At 43.4% G+C, this 16075-nt stretch overlaps 1 protein-coding gene across 1 annotated transcript; it reads left to right on the top strand.

The window, feature by feature from the left end:
• The first annotated feature begins 7184 nt into the window (after positions 1 to 7184).
• On the top strand, positions 7185 to 10818 carry LOC115126958 (tumor necrosis factor receptor superfamily member 6B-like). Its single transcript, XM_065027333.1, has 5 exons — positions 7185 to 7293; positions 7597 to 8002; positions 8150 to 8335; positions 8699 to 8820; positions 10320 to 10818. Exons 1-5 carry the CDS (start codon positions 7189 to 7191, stop codon positions 10590 to 10592), a joined length of 1092 nt encoding a protein of 363 aa, XP_064883405.1. The 5' UTR covers positions 7185 to 7188; the 3' UTR covers positions 10593 to 10818.
• Positions 10819 to 16075: the final 5257 nt, after the last annotated feature.

Consider the following 16075-nt stretch of genomic DNA (forward strand, 5'->3'; position numbering starts at 1 on the left):
TAGGGAAGGGGGTGATAGGGAGGGGGTGATAGGGAGGGGGGTGATAGGGATGGGGAAGGGGGTGATAGGGAGGGGGGGTGATAGGGATGGGGAAGGGGGTGATAGGGAAGAGGGGGTGATAGGGAATGGGGTGTTGATAGGGAAGGGGGGGTCGTCTTGCTTTTTCACTGTTTTAAAAGGAGGAGATTTATTTCATAATGAAATGTTTCCTCCTGTGTGCGTTCCAAATGGAACCCTATTCCCTATATAGTGCACTACTACCCAATGGGCCCTGGTCAAAAGTAGTGCACTATATAGGGAATAGGGTGCCATTTATCCCCCCGCTGTTCTGTGTGGACTGCTGACATCCAAAGCTCTATTGACACTGTCAAAACATTTCAAACATTGTCAGCTTTTATGAATGTACAAAGGAGTGCAATTTGTTTTTATTTAAATGTAATTTTTCTTACCAAATTTGTTTGTAAAAGCTTCTTTTTATTTCTCTATTAAAAAAACTGGATTCTGAATGCTGCAGGTTTGAATGTTGTTTGTTTGTAGCTGAAGGGATTTGTAAATCATTTTTGTATAAAAAAGGTATGGATCTTTTTTTGGGATGTTTTTGTTTGGACCAGCCTTTTTCAAGTCCTTAACATTTGTAAACATTATGTCGAATTTATCTGATTAAAATCCATTTGATAAAATTGTTGTATGTTTTTTTTAAATGACAAGCGTTGTATTGTTTTGATTTCCTCTCACATTAGTGTGAATGTTGAGCCCTGGTGTCGTTACTCTCCTTGCAGTAACCTGCCTGACGGAATGGTTTCTGATACACACCACTCCTCCTATTGACTCAGTCTTGTTACGGGCATTTCAATCTCCTAACAATTTGCTTATTAAGAAACAGGACATAGCTTCCTCATTACACCCAATAAGGACGTGGTATTCCTTCCTTGGACATATAGTGTTTATGTGAAGCTTCAGTGTACAGCTGAGATGTCCACACTGTCCTGTTCTATGAAATGACTTGACTCATCTTTACTCTCCTGCAAAATTAGAATGTGAATGTTATTCACTGTGGCATTCTGTCTCCTGGAAGGTTCTTCACTGTGTCATCTTGTCTCCTGGAAGATGGTTCACTGTGTCATCTTGTCTCCTGGAAGGTTATTCACTGTGTCATTCTGTCTCCTGGAAGGTTAATCACTGTGTCATTCTGTCTCCTGGAAGGTTATTCACTGTGTCATTCTGTCTCCTGGAAGGTTCTTCACTGTGTCATTCTGTCTCCTGGAAGGTTCTTCACTGTGTCATCTTGTCTCCTGGAAGGTGGTTCACTGTGTCATCTTGTCTCCTGGAAGATTATTCACTGTGTCATTCTGTCTCCTGGAAGGTTATTCACTGTGTCATCTTGTCTCCTGGAAGGTTATTCACTGTGTCATCTTGTCACCTGGAAGGTTCTTCACTGTGTCATTCTGTTTCCTGGAAGGTTCTTCACTGTGTCATTCTGTCTCCTGGAAGGTTATTCACTGTGTCATTCTGTCTCCTGGAAGGTTCTTCACTGTGTCATTCCGTCTCCTGGAAGGTTCTTCACTGTGTCATTCTGTCTCCTGGAAGGTTCTTCACTGTGTCATTCTGTCTCCTGGAAGGTTATTCACTGTGTCATTCTGTCTCCTGGAAGGTTATTCACTGTGTCATCTTGTCTCCTGGAAGGTTATTCACTGTGTCATTCTGTCTCCTGGAAGGTTCTTCACTGTGTCATCTTGTCTCCTGGAAGGTTCTTCACTGTGTCATCTTGTCTCCTGGAAGGTGGTTCACTGTGTCAATTCACTGTCATTCTGTCTCCTGGAAGGTTAATCACTGTGTCGTTCTGTCTCCTGGAAGGTTATTCACTGTGTCATTCTGTCTCCTGGAAGGTGGTTCACTGTGTCATTCTGTCTCCTGGAAGGTTATTCACTGTGTCATCTTGTCTCCTGGAAGGTTCTTCACTGTGTCATCTTGTCTCCTGGAAGGTTCTTCACTGTGTCATCTTGTCTCCTGGAAGGTGGTTCACTGTGTCATCTTGTCTCCTGGAAGGTTATTCACTGTGTCATCTTGTCTCCTGGAAGGTTATTCACTGTGTCATTCTGTCTCCTGGAAGGTTATTCACTGTGTCATTCTGTCTCCTGGAAGGTTCTTCACTGTGTCATCTTGTCTCCTGGAAGGTTTTCACTGTGTCATTATGTCTCCTGGAAGGTTATTCACTGTGTCATCTTGTCTCCTGGAAGGTTCTTCACTGTGTCATCTTGTCTCCTGGAAGATGGTTCACTGTGTCATCTTGTCTCCTGGAAGGTTATTCACTGTGTCATTCTGTCTCCTGGAAGGTTCTTCACTGTGTCATCTTGTCTCCTGTAAGGTTCTTCACTGTGTCATCTTGTCTCCTGGAAGGTGGTTCACTGTGTCAATTCACTGTGTCATTCTGTCTCCTGGAAGGTTAATCACTGTGTCGTTCTGTCTCCTGGAAGGTTATTCACTGTGTCATTCTGTCTCCTGGAAGGTTATTCACTGTGTCATTCTGTCTCCTGGAAGGTGGTTCACTGTGTCATTCTGTCTCCTGGAAGGTTATTCACTGTGTCATCTTGTCTCCTGGAAGGTTATTCACTGTGTCATTCTGTCTCCTGGAAGGTTATTCACTGTGTCATCTTGTCTCCTGGAAGGTTATTCACTGTGTCATTCTGTCTCCTGGAAGGTTCTTCACTGTGTCATCTTGTCTCCTGGAAGGTTCTTCACTGTGTCATCTTGTCTCCTGGAAGGTGGTTCACTGTGTCATCTTGTCTCCTGGAAGGTTATTCACTGTGTCATCTTGTCTCCTGGAAGGTTATTCACTGTGTCATTCTGTCTCCTGGAAGGTTATTCACTGTGTCATTCTGTCTCCTGGAAGGTTATTCACTGTGTCATTCTGTCTCCTGGAAGGTTATTCACTGTGTCATTCTGTCTCCTGGAAGGTTCTTCACTGTGTCATTCTGTCTCCTGGAAGGTTATTCACTGTGTCATTCTGTCTCCTGGAAGGTGGTTCACTGTCTCACCTCCACTAGTGTGGTCCCAGATCTGTTTGTGATGTCTTCTAGGGTCATTGTCTCCTCTGTACCAGATGAGACTAGTTGTAACCAGATCAAACTAGTTACGACTATACTAGTCTCATCTGGTTACAACTAGTCTGATCTGGTTACAACTAGTCTGATCTGGTTACAACTAGTCTGATCTGGTTACAACTAGTCTGATCTGGTTACAACTAGTCTCATCTGGTTACAACTAGTCTCATCTGGTTACAACTAGTCTCATCTGGTTACAACTAGTCTGATCGGGTTACAACTAGAGGTCAGCTGACCAGAGTCTAGCCTGATCCCAAGTCCTATTGTCATTGGATGCAACAACGACCACAGGAGTTGGTAAGACAGTACAAACTAGATCTGGGACCAGGTTAGACTCTGGTCAGCTGACCTTTAAAGACTGTTCTGCTGTGGTCTACATGAGGACCCAGCAGCCCTTCCACATTTTACCTATAGGAAGTAGTGGTGACCTTTACAGACCTTTTTATATACATGTTTGGTTGTCATGGGAAGTAAGAGTGAGAATGAGTGCGTGTGAGTGAGTGAGTGAGTGAGTGAGAGAGCTGATGTGTGTTTTTTTTTTTTACAGAGTCAATGTGGAGGCTATATACAGGGGGTACCGGTACTGAGTCAATGTGGAGGCTATATACAGGGGGTACCGGTACAGAGTCAATGTGGAGGCTATATACAGGGGGTACCGGTACAGAGTCAATGTGGAGGTTATATACAGGGGGTACCGGTACTGAGTCAATGTGGAGGCTATATACAGGGGGTACCGGTACAGAGTCAATGTGGAGACTATATACAGGGGGTACCGGTACAGAGTCAATGTGGAGACTATATACAGGGGGTACCGGTACAGAGTCAATGTGGAGGCTATATACAGGGGGTACCGGTACAGAGTCAATGTGGAGACTATATACAGGGGGTACCGGTACAGAGTCAATGTGGAGGCTATATACAGGGGGTACCGGTACAGAGTCAATGTGGAGGTTATATACAGGGGGTACCAGTACAGAGTCAATGTGGAGGCTATATACAGAGGGTACTGGTACAGAGTCAATGTGTAGGCTATATACAGGGGGTACCGGTACAGAGTAAATGTGGAGGCTATATACAGAGGGTACTGGTACAGAGTCAATGTGTAGGCTATATACAGGGGGTACCGGTACAGAGTAAATGTGGAGGGTACATACAGGGGGTACCGGTACGGAGTCAATGTGGAGGCTACATACAGGGGGTACCGGTACAGAGTCAATGTGGAGGCTATATACAGGGGGTACTGGTACAGAGTCAATGTGTAGGCTATATACAGGGGGTACCGGTACAGAGTCAATGTGGAGGCTATATACAGGGGGTAGCGGTACAGAGTCAATGTGGAGGCTATATACAGGGGGTACTGGTACAGAGTCAATGTGTAGGCTATATACAGGGGGTACCGGTACAGAGTAAATGTGGAGGCTACATACAGGGGGTACCGGTACGGAGTCAATGTGGAGGCTATATACAGGGGGTACCGGTACAGAGTCAATGTGGAGGCTATATACAGGGGGTAGCGGTACAGAGTCAATGTGGAGGCTATATACAGAGGGTACCGGTACAGAGTCAATGTGGAGGCTATATACAGGGGGTAGCGGTACAGAGTCAATGTGGAGGCTATATACAGGGGGTACCGGTACAGAGTCAATGTGGAGGCTATATACAGGGGGTAGCGGTACAGAGTCAATGTAGAGGCTACATACAGGGGGTACCGGTACAGAGTCAATGTGGAGGCTATATACAGGGGGTAGCGGTACAGAGTCAATGTGGAGGCTATATACAGGGGGTAGCGGTACAGAGTCAATGTGGAGGGCTACAGAGTCAATGTGGAGGCTATATACAGGGGTACCGGTACAGAGTCAATGTGGAGGCTATATACAGGGGTACCGGTACAGAGTCAATGTGGAGGCTATATACAGGGGTACCGGTACAGAGTCAATGTGGAGGCTATATACAGGGGTACCGGTACAGAGTCAATGTGGAGGCTATATACAGGGGTACAGCGGTACAGAGTCAATGTGGAGGCTATATACAGGGGTACCGGTACAGAGTCAATGTGGAGGGACAGAGGGGTACAGGGGCGGTACAGAGTCAATGTGGAGGCTATATACAGGGGTAGCGGTACAGAGTCAATGTGGAGGCTATATACAGGGGGTACCGGTACAGAGTCAATGTGGAGGCTATATACAGGGGGTACAGAGTCAATGTGGAGGCTATATACAGAGTCAAGTGGAGGCTATATACAGGGGTACCGGTACAGAGTCAATGTGGAGGCTATATACATGTGGGGTACCGGTACAGAGTCAATGTGGAGGCTATATACAGGGTACCGGTACAGAGTCAATGTGGAGGCTATATACAGGGGTACCGGTACAGAGTCAATGTGGAGGCTATATACAGGGGGTACCGGTACAGAGTCAATGTGGAGGCTATATACAGGGGTATACAGAGTCAATGTGGAGGCTACATACAGGGGTACCGGTACAGAGTCAATGTGGAGGCTATATACAGGGGGTACCGGTACAGAGTCAATGTGGAGGCTATATACAGGGGGTACCGGTACAGAGTCAATGTGGAGGCTATATACAGGGGGTACCGGTACAGAGTCAATGTGCGGGGGCACCGGTTAGTCAAGGTAATATGTACATGTAGGTAGAGTTAAAGTGACTATGCATAAACCATAAATAGAGAGTAGTAGCAGTGTAAAAGAGGGAGGGGGGCAATGCAAATAGTCCAGGTAGCCATTTGGTTAGCTGTTCAGGAGTCTTATGGATTGGGGGTAGAAGCTGTTAAGAAGCTTTTTGGACCTATACTTGGCGCTCCGGTGTCGCTTGCTGTGCGGTAGCAGAGAGAACAGTCTATGACTAGGGGAGTCTTTGACCATTTTTAGGACCTTCCTCTGACACCGCCTGGTATAGAGGTCCTGGATGGCAGGAAGCTTGGTGACACCGCCTGGTATAGAGGTCCTGGATGGCGGGAAGCTTGGTGACACCGCCTGGTATAGAGGTCCTGGATGGCAGGAAGCTTGTTGACACCGCCTGGTATAGAGGTCCTGGATGGCAGTAAGCTTGGTGACACCGCCTGGTATAGAGGTCCTGGACGGCGGAAAGCTTGGTGACACCGCCTGGTATAGAGGTCCTGGATGGCAGGAAGCTTGGTGACACCACCTGGTATAGAGGTCCTGGATGGCGGGAAGCTTGGTGACACCGCCTGGTATAGAGGTCCTGGATGGCAGGAAGCTTGGTGACACCACCTGGTATAGAGGTCCTGGATGGCAGGAAGCTTGGTGACACCGCCTGGTATAGAGGTCCTGGATGGCAGGAAGCTTGGGCCATACGCATTACCCTCTGTATTGTCTTGCGGTTGGAGGCCGAGCAGTTGCCATACCAGGCGGTGATGCAACCAGTCAGGATGCTCTTGATGGTGCAGCTGTATAATTTTTTGAGGATCTCAGGACTCATGCCAAATCTTTTCAGTATCCTGAGGGGGAATATGCGCTGTTTTGCCCTCTTCACCTGTTATGAATAATTGGGGACACCAGGTGTGTTATGACTAATTGGGGACACCAGGTGTGTTATGACTAATTGGGGACACCTGGTGTGTTATGACTAACTGGGGACACCAGGCGTGTTATGACTAACTGGGGACACCACACGTGTTATGACTAACTGGGGACACCAGGCGTGTTATGACTAACTGGGGACACCAGGTGTGTTATGACTAATTGGGGACACCAGGCGTGTTGTGACTAACTGGGGACACCAGGCGTGTTATGACTAACTGGGGACACCAGGCGTGTTGTGAAGGTGTTATAATATCATCTAATAGAGGGCATGTCTCCATCCCTGACTGACTCCTCCCCTTCCTCTTTCTAGTCCACGGTTGACGATAAAGGGCGATAAGGTCTGAATCAGCCCACAATAGAGGATATGACTCCTCCCCTTCCTCTTTCTAATCCACGGTTGACGATAAAGGGCGATAAGGTCTGAATCAGCCCACAATAGAGGATATGACTCCTCCCCTTCCTTTTTCTAATCCACGGTTGACGATAAAGGGCGATAAAGGTCTGAATCAGCCCACAATAGAGGATATGACTCCTCCCCTTCCTCTTTCTAGTCCGGTTGACGATAAAGGGCAGAGAGAAGGATCCATGATCAAGTCCTTTTACAGCTGGACAAGCGACAACATCAACATGGTGAGTCACTCTTCTGATGATGGGATAATGACACATACAAGGATGTTCCTTTTTAACACATTATTTATATATTGCAACATTTTAAAGTGACATATTTCGGTATATTGTACAATGTGAATGTGTTGCCATGACAAAAAGCTGTTTGTAATTATTAGTCCATTTTACAATCATGTTGTGTAATAAATTGGTAGCCCCTTAGCCTACAGTTGAAACCTTTATATCAATCAAATGTATTTAATAAAGCCATTTTTACATTGTCACAACGTGCTCTAAACAAAGTGCATTATTTTCTTATATTTACAGTTGTTCACAATCCTCGTAGTGCTTGCGTCGGTTGATCTCAGTTGTAGCGCAATGAAAGAGGTTCTTCAAAGTCAGACCCCCGCCACCTATCACCACCTGGACTCCTCCACCGGCCTGTTACTCACCTGTCATCGCTGTCCACCTGGCCATCACATGTCTGCGCACTGCACCGCCACCACGCAGACCGTGTGTACACCATGTCCATCAGGCCACTACACTCAGTACTGGAACTACCTGCACAAGTGCCTGTACTGCGGCACGTTCTGTGGGGAGCACCAGGTGGTCAAGGAGGAGTGCTCGGTTCTCAATGACAGGGTGTGTGAGTGCAAAGGAGGATATTACTGGGACGCCGATTTCTGTATCAGACACACGGAGTGCCCTTCTGGCTACGGGGTGAAACGGAGAGGTAAGAAACAGAATGGACAGATATATCACCATTTCCGTCTTTGCGCAATAGCGTTATTTTGCAAATAGATCGAAAAACGGTATATAACGGTTTATAACGGACAAATAGTAATATAAATTTGTTTAAAAATTTCAAATGCCCCCACAGGTACGACGGAGACGGACACAGAGTGTGAAAAATGCCCTCACGGTTCCTTCTCCAACAGCACTTCTTCGAGCGCGCTGTGCGTAAATCACACGGATTGCGCGTCACTGGAGCGGAAGACGGTCCTCAGGGGTACGTGTTGGCACGACAACCTCTGCGCCCTTTCCTGTGAAGAACTGAAAGATGGAGGTGGGTACCACATTATCGACAAGATCTTGATATCGACTTTTGTTTTTAGCTGTGGTGTATTTCAAACCCAAATACTGAAACAGAATTTGTGGTCTATATTTTATTTATTGCAGACTTTTATGAAATGTAATGAAAGTAATATTAGTATATTTTTGCATCACATTGGTATTATTCATTAGTATTACGTTAGTGTTACTGACAGACAAATCACTGTCCTTCTCACCCCCCTTAAAAGATTTAGATGCACTATTGTAAAGTGGCTGCTCCACTGGATGTCATAAAGTGAATGCACCAATTTGTAAGTCGCTCTGGATAAGAGCGTCTGCTAAATGACTTAAATGTAAATGTTTTCCTCGTTCGCAGGTGAGTTTAAACTACTCAGAACTTTCCTTCCTGACTTCTTCGCTCATCACAAGATGAGAGTGGTGAAGCTGAGGAAGCTGGTCTGGAGGTTGATGGCCACTGAAGAGGAGCAGGAGCACCAGGTTAGAGAGACAGACCCTAAGTATTGTGTGTGTATGTACTGATCGATGCTACTGAATGTAATGTCATATATGAACACATAAATGATAAATGGAGACCTAGAATAGCAGGTCTCTGTCTTGTTTTCCTCCATTTTGAGTCAGTACAGAACCTTAGTTATATTTCTCTTGTTTTACAGTGGGGCAAAAAAGTATTTAGTCAGCCACCAATTGTGCAAGTTCTCCCACTTAAAAAGATGAGAGAGGCCTGTAATTTTCATCATAGGTACACTTCAACTATGACAGACAAAATGAGGGGAAAAAATCCAGAAAATCACATTGTAGGATTTTTAATAAATTTATTTGCAAATTATGGTGGAAAAAAAGTATTTGGTCACCTACAAACAAGCAAGATTTCTGGCTCTCACAGACCTGTAACTTCTTCTTTAAGAGGCTCCTCTGTCCTCCACTCGTTACCTGTATTTATGGCACCTGTTTGAACTTGTTATCAGTATAAAAGACACCTGTCCACAACCTCAAACAGTCACACTCCAAACTCCACTATGGCCAAGACCAAAGAGATGTCAAAGGACACCAGAAACAAAATTGTAGACCTGCACCAGGCTGGGAAGACTGAATCTGCAATAGATAAGCAGCTTGGTTTGAAGAAATCAACTGTGGGAGCAATTATTAGGAAATGGAAGACATACAAGACCACTGATAATCTCCCTCGATCTGGGGCTCCACGCAAGATCTCACCCCGTGGGGTCAAAATGATCAAAAGAACGGTGAGCAAAAATCCCACCTAGTGAATGACTTGCAGAGAGCTGGGACCGAAGTAACAAAGCCTACCATCAGCAAGGGCAATGAAGATGAAACGTGGCTGGGTCTTTCAGCATGACAATGATCCCAAACACACCGCCCGGGCAACGAAGGAGTGGCTTCGTAAGAAGCATTTCAAGGTCCTGGAGTGGCCTAGCCAGTCTTCATAAAAAATGCTACAATGTGATTTTCTGTATTTTTTTTCTCCTCATTTTGTCTGTCATAGTTGAAGTGAACCTATGATGAAAATTACAGGCCTCTCTCATCTTTTTAAGTGGGAGAACTTGCACAATTGGTGGCTGACTAAATACTTTTTTTGCCCCACTGTACAGTGATGTAGTTCTGTCGTTAAGCTGTTGTTGTCTATTCATGTTCTGCATTATGTCCTGGTTTATGTTGCGTGTGGGACCCAGGAAGAGTAGTTGCTGCTCTGGCAACAACTAACGGGGATCCTAATTAAATACCAAATGACCAACACACACAGTTAGAGGTTTACATTTAACCTGGCCTTTAATCAATGATTTCACTTCATTATTCTCTTGTATTTATTCTCTTGTATTTATTCTCTTGTATTTATTCTCTTGTATTTATTCTCTTGTATTTATTCTCTTGTTGTATTTCTCCTTCATTTTATTATTAGAAAATGTGCCTCAATTTGAAATGCAATTTAAATCAAGTTGAATTTGATTTAATTTGAGCAGCAGCAGCAGCAGCAGCACCCAGCCAGCAGCCTCTCCCAGTCCGGCCAGAGAGGCCTCTTGCAGGGCCAGGTGAAGGACTGGATCAGGGATGCCTCAGAGGAAGACCTGAGGAGACTCCCTGAAATACTGAGGAAGACCCATCAGAGTGTGATGTCAGAGAGACTAGAGGGGAAGATGAGGGAGTTACAGGAAGCCTCTGATTGTAACTCGGTTAGAAACGGGGTGACCTCATCACCTCACTGTGATGTAGAAGAGGTTTCACAATCTCAATAACTCACAGATTGGATACAGTACCATATAGCCTACAGTGATCATGAATATACTACTGTAAACCACTGTGCTGTATGTTGTATGCCTGTGTGTTCACTGGTCCAAAATACTGATCAGTTATGGTTGTACAATGTGTCTGCTTTGTCCTGGTCAAATAATGAAACATTAATGTCAGTCCTCAGGGAACGAGATGGTCCTTTTTCCTACTAAAGCCATGACACCACCTTCACACTGTCATTGTCTTCTTATCTAATACCTCACACAGTGGTTCTACCTTCATACTGTCATTGTCTTCTTATCTAATACCTCACACAGTGGTTCTACCTTCATACTGTCGTTGTCTTCTTCTCTAATACCACACACAGTGGTTCTACCTTCATACTGTCATTGTCTTCTTATCTAATACCTCACACAGTGGTTCTACCTTCATACTGTCGTTGTCTTCTTATCTAATACTACACACAGTGGTTCTACCTTCATACTGTCATCTAATACCTCACACAGTGGTTCTCCCTTCATACTGTCATCTAATACCTCACACAGTGGTTCTACCTTCATACTGTCATCTAATACCTCACACAGTGGTTCTCCCTTCATACTGTCATTGTCTTCTTATCTAATACCACACACAGTGGTTCTACCTTCATACTGTCGTTGTCTTCTTATCTAATACCTCACACAGTGGTTCTACCTTCATACTGTCATTGTCTTCTTATCTAATACCTCACACAGTGGTTCTACCTTCATACTGTCGTTGTCTTCTTATCTAATACCTCACACAGTGGTTCTACCTTCATACTGTCATTGTCTTCTTATCTAATACTACACACAGTGGTTCTACCTTCATACTGTCGTTGTCTTCTTATCTAATACCACACACAGTGGTTCTACCTTCATACTGTCATTGTCTTCTTATCTAATACTACACACAGTGGTTCTACCTTCATACTGTCATCTAATACCACACACAGTGGTTCTACCTTCATACTGTCATTGTCTTCTTATCTAATACTACACACAGTGGTTCTACCTTCATACTGTCGTTGTCTTCTTATCTAATACCACACACAGTGGTTCTACCTTCATACTGTCGTTGTCTTCTTATCTAATACCACACACAGTGGTTCTACCTTCATACTGTCATTGTCTTCTTATCTAATACCTCACACAGTGGTTCTACCTTCATACTGTCGTTGTCTTCTTATCTAATACTACACACAGTGGTTCTACCTTCATACTGTCATTGTCTTCTTATCTAATACCTCACACAGTGGTTCTACCTTCATACTGTCATCTAATACCTCACACAGTGGTTCTACCTTCATACTGTCATTGTCTTCTTATCTAATACTACACACAGTGGTTCTACCTTCATACTGTCATCTAATACCTCACACAGTGGTTCTACCTTCATACTGTCATCTAATACCTCACACAGTGGTTCTACCTTCATACTGTCGTTGTCTTCTTATCTAATACCACACACAGTGGTTCTCCCTTCATACTGTCATTGTTTTCTTATCTAATACTACACACAGTGGTTCTACCTTCATACTGTCATCTAATACCTCACACAGTGGTTCTACCTTCATACTGTCGTTGTCTTCTTATCTAATACCACACACAGTGGTTCTCCTTCATACTGTCATTGTTTTCTTATCTTACCACACACAGTGGTTCTCCCTTCATACTGTCATTGTCTTCTTATCTTAGTGGTTCTCTAACTGTCACTGTCTTCTTATCTAATACCACACAGTGGTTCTCCTTCATACTGTCATTGTCTTCTTATCTAATACTACACACAGTGGTTCTCCCTTCATACTGTCATTGTTTTCTTATCTAATACCACACACAGTGGTTCTCCCTTCATACTCATTGTCCTTATCATACCACACACAGTGGTTCTCCTTCATACTGTCATTGTCTTCTTATCTAATACCACACACAGTGGTTCTCCTTCATACTGTCGTTGTCTTCTTATCTAATACTACACACAGTGGTTCTCCCTTCATACTGTCATCTAATACCTCACACAGTGGTTCTACCTTCATACTGTCATCTAATACCTCACACAGTGGTTCTACCTTCATACTGTCATTGTCTTCTTATCTAATACCTCACACAGTGGTTCTCCCTTCATACTGTCGTTGTTTTCTTATCTAATACCACACACAGTGGTTCTACCTTCATACTGTCATCTAATACCTCACACAGTGGTTCTACCTTCATACTGTCATTGTCTTCTTATCTAATACCACACACAGTGGTTCTACCTTCATACTGTCATCTAATACCTCACACAGTGGTTCTCCCTTCATACTGTCATTGTTTTCTTATCTAATACTACACACAGTGGTTCTACCTTCATACTGTCGTTGTCTTCTTATCTAATACCACACACAGTGGTTCTACCTTCATACTGTCATCTAATACCTCACACAGTGGTTCTCCCTTCATACTGTCATTGTTTTCTTATCTAATACTACACACAGTGGTTCTACCTTCATACTGTCGTTGTCTTCTTATCTAATACCACACACAGTGGTTCTACCTTCATACTGTCATTGTCTTCTTATCTAATACCACACACAGTGGTTCTCCCTTCATACTGTCATTGTCTTCTTATCTAATACCACACACAGTGGTTCTCCCTTCATACTGTCACTGTCTTCTTATCTAATACCACACACAGTGGTTCTCCCTTCATACTGTCATTGTCTTCTTATCTAATACCACACACAGTGGTTCTCCCTTCATACTGTCGTTGTCTTCTTATCTAATACTACACACAGTGGTTCTCCCTTCATACTGTCATCTAATACCTCACACAGTGGTTCTACCTTCATACTGTCATCTAATACCACACACAGTGGTTCTACCTTCATACTGTCATTGTCTTCTTATCTAATACCTCACACAGTGGTTCTACCTTCATACTGTCGTTGTCTTCTTATCTAATACTACACACAGTGGTTCTACCTTCATACTGTCATTGTCTTCTTATCTAATACCACACACAGTGGTTCTCCCTTCACACTGTCGTTGTCTTCTTATCTAATACCACACACAGTGGTTCTACCTTCATACTGTCATTGTCTTCTTATCTAATACTACACACAGTGGTTCTCCCTTCATACTGTCATCTAATACCTCACACAGTGGTTCTACCTTCATACTGTCATCTAATACCTCACACAGTGGTTCTACCTTCATACTGTCGTTGTCTTCTTATCTAATACCACACACAGTGGTTCTCCCTTCATACTGTCATTGTTTTCTTATCTAATACTACACACAGTGGTTCTACCTTCATACTGTCATCTAATACCTCACACAGTGGTTCTACCTTCATACTGTCGTTGTCTTCTTATCTAATACCACACACAGTGGTTCTCCCTTCATACTGTCATTGTTTTCTTATCTAATACCACACACAGTGGTTCTCCCTTCATACTGTCATTGTCTTCTTATCTAATACCACACACAGTGGTTCTCCCTTCATACTGTCACTGTCTTCTTATCTAATACCACACACAGTGGTTCTCCCTTCATACTGTCATTGTCTTCTTATCTAATACCACACACAGTGGTTCTCCCTTCATACTGTCGTTGTCTTCTTATCTAATACTACACACAGTGGTTCTCCCTTCATACTGTCATCTAATACCTCACACAGTGGTTCTACCTTCATACTGTCATCTAATACCTCACACAGTGGTTCTACCTTCATACTGTCATCTAATACCTCACACAGTGGTTCTCCCTTCATACTGTCATTGTCTTCTTATCTAATACCACACACAGTGGTTCTCCCTTCATACTGTCGTTGTCTTCTTATCTAATACCACACACAGTGGTTCTACCTTCATACTGTCATTGTCTTCTTATCTAATACCTCACACAGTGGTTCTACCTTCATACTGTCGTTGTCTTCTTATCTAATACCTCACACAGTGGTTCTACCTTCATACTGTCGTTGTCTTCTTATCTAATACTACACACAGTGGTTCTACCTTCATACTGTCATCTAATACCACACACAGTGGTTCTACCTTCATACTGTCATTGTCTTCTTATCTAATACTACACACAGTGGTTCTACCTTCATACTGTCGTTGTCTTCTTATCTAATACCACACACAGTGGTTCTACCTTCATACTGTCGTTGTCTTCTTATCTAATACCACACACAGTGGTTCTACCTTCATACTGTCGTTGTCTTCTTATCTAATACCTCACACAGTGCTTCTACCTTCATACTGTCGTTGTCTTCTTATCTAATACTACACACAGTGGTTCTACCTTCATACTGTCGTTGTCTTCTTATCTAATACCTCACACAGTGGTTCCACCTTCATACTGTCATTGTCTTCTTATCTAATACTACACACAGTGGTTCTACCTTCATACTGTCATCTAATACCTCACACAGTGGTTCTACCTTCATACTGTCATCTAATACCTCACACAGTGGTTCTACCTTCATACTGTCGTTGTCTTCTTATCTAATACCACACACAGTGGTTCTCCCTTCATACTGTCATTGTTTTCTTATCTAATACCACACACAGTGGTTCTCCCTTCATACTGTCATTGTCTTCTTATCTAATACCTCACACAGTGGTTCTCCCTTCATACTGTCGTTGTTTTCTTATCTAATACCACACACAGTGGTTCTACCTTCATACTGTCATCTAATATCTCACACAGTGGTTCTACCTTCATACTGTCATTGTCTTCTTATCTAATACCACACACAGTGGTTCTACCTTCATACTGTCATCTAATACCTCACACAGTGGTTCTCCCTTCATACTGTCATTGTTTTCTTATCTAATACTACACACAGTGGTTCTACCTTCATACTGTCGTTGTCTTCTTATCTAATACCACACACAGTGGTTCTACCTTCATACTGTCATCTAATACCTCACACAGTGGTTCTCCCTTCATACTGTCATTGTTTTCTTATCTAATACTACACACAGTGGTTCTACCTTCATACTGTCGTTGTCTTCTTATCTAATACCACACACAGTGGTTCTACCTTCATACTGTCATTGTCTTCTTATCTAATACCTCACACAGTGGTTCTACCTTCATACTGTCGTTGTCTTCTTATCTAATACTACACACAGTGGTTCTACCTTCATACTGTCATTGTCTTCTTATCTAATACCACACACAGTGGTTCTCCCTTCACACTGTCGTTGTCTTCTTATCTAATACCACACACACACAGTGGTTCTACCTTCATACTGTCATTGTCTTCTTATCTAATACTACACACAGTGGTTCTACCTTCATACTGTCATCTAATACCTCACACAGTGGTTCTACCTTCATACTGTCATCTAATACCTCACACAGTGGTTCTACCTTCATACTGTCGTTGTCTTCTTATCTAATACCACACACAGTGGTTCTCCCTTCATACTGTCATTGTTTTCTTATCTAATACTACACACAGTGGTTCTACCTTCATA

The sequence above is a fragment of the Oncorhynchus nerka genome, linkage group LG14 (genome assembly GCF_034236695.1).
Source record: "Oncorhynchus nerka isolate Pitt River linkage group LG14, Oner_Uvic_2.0, whole genome shotgun sequence".
In the NCBI taxonomy this organism is placed as follows: Eukaryota; Metazoa; Chordata; class Actinopteri; order Salmoniformes; family Salmonidae; genus Oncorhynchus; species Oncorhynchus nerka.

Coding starts and splice junctions, on each gene's coding strand:
- LOC115126958 (XM_065027333.1), top strand. CDS start 7,189: ATGACTCCTCCCCTTCCTCTTTCTAGTCCGGTTGACGATAAAGGGCAG. Junction 7,294..7,596: donor CAAGCGACAACATCAACATG/GTGAGTCACTCT, acceptor TTATATTTACAG/TTGTTCACAATCCTCGTAGT. Junction 8,821..10,319: donor AAGAGGAGCAGGAGCACCAG/GTTAGAGAGACA, acceptor TAATTTGAGCAG/CAGCAGCAGCAGCAGCACCC.